Source organism: Rhagoletis pomonella, unplaced genomic scaffold (assembly GCF_013731165.1).
Source record: "Rhagoletis pomonella isolate Grant_MI unplaced genomic scaffold, Rhpom_1.0 Rhpom_scaffold_10356, whole genome shotgun sequence".
NCBI classification, from domain to species: Eukaryota; Metazoa; Arthropoda; class Insecta; order Diptera; family Tephritidae; genus Rhagoletis; species Rhagoletis pomonella.
Window position 1 is genome coordinate 1 of NW_023468880.1, and position 5,672 is coordinate 5,672.

A 5,672-nucleotide genomic window follows, 5' to 3' on the forward strand; every position below is an offset into this window, starting at 1 on the left:
CCATTGGAATAACAAAGCAAAACAGAGTTGCCATATGGGCACGAACATACCGGCCGCCTTGAACGACTGGGATAAGTTCGAAATTAAATTCAAGTTTCAAAATTGCATAAGTATCTATCAAGATCGTACAAATATTACAAAGTAAATATATCATTTTGCGTTGGCAAAAGCGTCAGTTTCGCAATAGGCCGCACCAATTCTCCGTCCGCCGTCTTCAGCTTTACTACGCGTACCAGTCCATCCGCACCCGGATGACACTGAGTTACACGCCCAAGTCGCCATTTAGTGGGTGGGCTATTCGAATCGTGAATGATAACAACGTCATCTTCTTTCAGGTTCGAGGAGGGGCGAAACCATTTAACTCGTTGTTGTAGGTTGACGACATATTCGTTTCGCCAACGTGACCAAAAATGTTGCCGCATTGCACTAATGGCTTGCCAACGTTGATGTAACGTCCCTGAGAAATTTTCGGTGTCAGGTTCAGGCAGCGCCTTGATTGGCTCACCAATCAAGAAATGACCAGGAGTGAGGATTTCCAAATCATCAGCACTAGCAGAGTGCCAATAGAGCGGTCGCGAGTTAACACAAGCTTCCACCTCCGTTAAAAGCGTAGCAAGTTCTTCGTATGTTAATAAAGAGCTACCGAGAGCACGCTTTAAGTGGTATTTTACTCGCTGCCTCCCAATAACCACCCATATGTGGAGCGCTTGGCGGATTAAAGTGCCATGTTATTTGCATGTTCGCCAAATACGAGGTAAGCTTTTCATCTCTCACGCAACGGCGGTAGGCGGCGTATAACTCTCTTTCGGCACCAACGAAATTAGTGCCGTTGTCCGAGTATACATGCTGACAATAACCTCTTCTGTTTACAAATCTAGAGAGAGCGGCGACAAACGCAGGTGAAGAGAGATCTCCAACGAGCTCGAGGTGCATTGCACCAGTACTCATGCATATGAAACTGCATATATACGCCTTGCATGATTTGGCTCCTCTGCCTCGTGAAAACTTTATAAAATAGGGTCCCGCAAAGTCGACGGCGCTGTGCAGAAAACATCGAGAACTCGTAAGGCGGCTGCTTGGTAGATCCGACATTACTTGACCCAACGGTCGGCGGTTAATGCGTTTACATTTTACACATTTGTGGTAGATTGCGCGAACAAGATTACGAGAACCCAGAACCCAAAAGCGACGTTGTAGAACTGTTTGCATGATTTGCGGGCCGGCGTGGAGCGTACTGCGGTGAATATCGGATATTATGAGTTTCGCCAGCGACGAGTTCTTTGGTAAGATTATCGGGTGCTTAACGTCGGTGGAGACAGAAGCTCGTTTTATTCGTCCGCCAACACGGAGAATGCCATCAACATCCAAAAATGGTTGAAGGCGGATTAGACGACTTCGTAATGGTATTTGTTTGGTTAACCTGCAACAAGTAATTTCCTTTGGAAAAGCGTTAGTTTGGATATACTTTACCAGTGCATTTTCAGCGTGGAGAATTTCACTGCTGGTGAGGGCGCCAGTACTGCGTTGACTGCTAGTTGTTCTTAAGTTGTTGACGAAACGTAGAGCATAGGCTGTAATTCTCTTGAGTTTAATATACGAATGATACCTTGACAATAGTTCCCAATCTTCTGCAGTTTGGGTGAGGTGTGATGCGGATTTGGTCGCTCGTAATTCGGAACTTATGTTCGAGTTACGCCTTGTCAGCAACTCCAAATCTTCTGTTGCTTGATGCTGCCACTGATCGTCATTTTCAGCTAACCAACTCGGCCCTTGCCACCAAAGATAATGGGCGAGTAGATTCGACGGAGCCAAGCCTCTAGACGCGCAGTCAGCTGGATTGTGCTCTGAGCGGACGTGTCTCCAGCACTCAGGAGCTAGAACTTCTTGTACTGCGGCTACGCGATTCGCAACGAAGACTGACCATCGACTTGGGTGACTCTGTAACCAAGCTAGCGTTATAGTTGAGTCGGTCCACGCGTATAAATTTTTCATATTGCAACCGAAACTCAACTGAACCTGCTTGACAAGATTGGCGCCTAAATGCGCTGCGCACAATTCCAGACGTGGGAGAGTAGTACTTTTTAAAGGTGCGACCTTCGCGCGCGCGGCGACTGGAACGACCTTAAAAGTTCCATCGGGTAGTTGCGTGAGCCAGTAGAGTACCGCAGCGTAGGCACGTTGAGATGCATCCGTGAAAACGTGGTATTCAGCATGCTCGACGATTTCACTGGTACCAATCCAACGATTTAGCTTAAGAGCCGTGAGTTTAGGTAGTTGCTGACGGTGAGAGAGCCACTCTTCAGCGACATCGGCGGGCACCGGTTCATCCCAATCAACTTCCGCTCGCCAGATTCGCTGGAGCCAAATTTTCGAGAGTATAGTGCACGGCGCGATTAGCCCGAGTGGGTCGAAGACTTTACTCGAATCTGAGAGAAAAAACTCTTTTCGTAAGAATTGCAGGCAGTGGGGTCAAATCCACTGCAATCGATAAGCAATCGTCGCTTGTGTTCCAAATGATTCCTAGGGTGCGTACTTCATCGCCGTCAGCTAACAGATGTGAAATTTGCTTTGACGCATGCGGTATTTTCTCCCTAAGCTCGTCGCAATTTGTAGCCCACTTCCGTAATTCGAAGCCAGCGTTAGACAGAACTATGGTAACGTCATTTCGTAGCTTCATAAGGTTGTCGACAGAAAATGAGCCTGTGAGAAGATCATCCATGTAGAAGTCGCGCATGATGACAACAGTTGCTTCTTTGTGCGTTTCGATGGCATCCAAAGCGAATTGGTGCAGAGATCGTACGGCCAAGTGGGAAGCTGCGGCGACGCCGTAGGTTACACGAAGCATGCGATAGTCCCGAATAGGTTGGGTTGGGTCGTCACGCCAAACTATGCGTTGGTAGTCCACATCTTGTTCTGCCACGTATACCTGTCGATACATTTTTTCGACATCGGCCATTATTGCGTAACGATGAGTCCGGAACCGCACCATTATAGAAAACAGATCCTCTTGTAATTGCAGGCCTATCATTAGTGCATCGTTGAGCGAGAAACCGGATGTGGTTTTACATGAGGCGTTGAACACCACTCTCAGTTTAGTGGTGGAGCTGGTGTTCTTTACTACAGCGTGGTGTGGCATGTAGTAACTTTTATGCGGTTGGGCGTTGCCTACGAGCTCCATGTGGCCCATATTTAAAAGCTCCTGCATAAATTCTGCGTATTGACGGCGTAGCTCCTCATCAGCAGCGAAACGTTTTTCCATTCTTAGCAGACTTCTTACGGATATGTTTCTCGACTCACCTAAAGGCACGGATTCCTTTAACGGTAGGCGTACGATGTAACGCCCGTCTTCAGCGCGGCGACAATGCTTGCGAAAATGCCCTTCACAAGCCTCCTCTTCGACAGTTAAGTATCGCTTGGGGGGAAACTCTTCGAGCTCCCAAAACTTACTCACCATTCGGATGAATTGCACATCACAGTGCAGGGATAAAACTCCCGCACTTGGGCTGGATGAACGCATGGCCTTTCCGAAAAGTACCCAACCGAAAACTGTGTTTTGCGCCATGGGTGTGTCAGGTGGCCCTTTGCAGAGACCGGTTAACAAGAATTTATCCATCTCATCCATCCCTATTAACACATCAATAGGACCAGGTTTGGCGTAATGCTGATCAGCAAGAGCGAGATTTCGTAAGTGCGGCCAAGACGACATCTGTACACAAACGCTGGGAAGATCGTTTGTAATCTTCGATAAAATAAGCGAGTTGATTGTGAAATGCTGGTCAAGAGATCGGGGCGCAAGTGAAAGAATAGTCTCACCAACTTTACCGCCATCTGTTGAACCAATACCTGTGACATGAGCTGCCGAAGGTTTCCTTTGTAGACGGAGGCGTTGAATACAGGCCTCTGTCACGAAGGATGCATGTGAGCCGTTGTCAAACAACACCCGAGCAGGTTGCCATCGCCCTGCATGATCTTGCAAATATATCTCTGCGGTTGCCAATAAAATGGCCTTGTCAGCTTCAGCGACGTGAGATGCTACGCAACCAGAGTGCGGTACATCCGAGCTAGCATTATGTATACGCGCCGTAGTAGAGTCATCGATTGTAGATGACGTAGTCGATTGTTGCACAAGTAGATTGCCTTCCTGCTTTACAAACGGAGAAGCGTGTACATTCAGCTCATCGCTGGTCGTGTCATCTTCGCGGCAGCCGTGTAGTAATGTATGATGACGACGACGGCATATGTTACAAGTTGATAAACTGCGACATTTTGCTTGAAAGTGGCCTTTGCTCAGACAGTTGAGACAAGCATTATGTTTCTTGACCAATACAAACCGGGCAGCAGCATTTAATTTACGGAAAGTTGGGCAGGCGTAAATTTTGTGTTTGGCGTTGCAATGGAAACATGAGGGTGAACTGGCTCCTGCATCAACCAGGTTGGATGAGGAGGTGTGTTGCTCACCAATCGCATGGAGCACGTTTGTTGTAGTCTTCGCCGCAGTTTTGCTGAGCTGGCGCGCTCCTTGCGCTGAGGTTGACAGCACCACTCGTCGGTACCATCTCTAGCGAACGCGCACGTGTTTCCAAAAACTCGATCAACTCTTCAAAAGTAGGTAAAACATCCCTCACCAATGACAGCTCCCATTGTTTCCGGGTTTCGTAAGCCAACTTCGAAACGGTAAGGTGGACAAGCCAATCGTCCCAAAACTCCACAGGCCGACCTAAAGCACGTAGCGAGCCAACGTGTTGCGTGGTAGCGTTTAAAACTTGCTTAATGGCCTTACCAGTATCTCGAGATGCCTTTTCAATTGCAAAAATTGCTTTGAAGTGACCATCAACCATGACACGCAAAACCTTGTAACGCGTGGTGAGTAGATCCCACGCAGCATTGTAGTTGGCATCACAAATCTGTAGACTGCTTACAAGTTGGAGCGCCTCACCTTGAAGACAATTGCGCAAATAATGCAATTTTTGACTAGCAGACAAACTCGCGTTCGTGTGTACGAGCGACTGGAACGCGTCGAAAAAGGCTAACCAATTTGTAGGGTCTCCACTGAAAGTCGGCAGCTGTAACTTGGGCAGTTGAATTGGCGAGGACGTGAAACTTGTTGATGTGGAAGGGCGCGGTTGCTCAGGGCTTCCGATGAGGCGTTTAAAATTCGCCTTTGCTGTGATGTACCACTCTTCTGCCTGCGTGCGTGATTGCTCTTCAACCGGCGCACTTTCTTCGCCGCACAACAACTCTACTTCTTGTTGAGCGTCAGCGAATCTGACCCACTGCTCCTCGAGAAGCTGAAGATACGTTTCTACTGCTTCTTTGTTTAATGCCAACGCATCATTTTTGCTGATTACAACATATCGTTTGATTGCGTTTAATGCAGAATCACGCACCTTCACTTTGGACATGGCGTGATGTATACAATTGGGGTTATGGCACACACGTGTAAATGTTGTTACGAAATTTGCGCTTAAAATCGCACTTATGCAAGCGAGAGCGTGGAAATCAATTTATAAGCGTTTTTGCTCTTGGTTTTAAATGTTCTTAAGCCAGTACAAGCTTGTTAAAACGTATTTAAGGACCGTATTTTGACCCAAATTAATCAACGCGATCCCGGACGAAGGACCAATATGTTGCGTACAAAAGCGAAAAAGCGTATTATTACAAAAGTCCGATTG

General features: G+C 47.4%; 1 protein-coding gene across 1 annotated transcript; it reads right to left on the bottom strand.

Annotated features, from left to right (window-relative positions):
* Window positions 1-134: 134 nt before the first annotated feature.
* On the bottom strand, window positions 135-5,402 carry LOC118756452. The gene is made up of 3 exons (XM_036491214.1): window positions 4,459-5,402; window positions 2,534-4,286; window positions 135-596 (listed from the first exon to the last, which is right to left on the bottom strand). The coding sequence occupies exons 1-3, from the start codon at window positions 5,400-5,402 to the stop codon at window positions 135-137; spliced, it is 3,159 nt and encodes a 1,052-aa protein (XP_036347107.1).
* Between the last annotated feature and the right edge of the window lie 270 nt (window positions 5,403-5,672).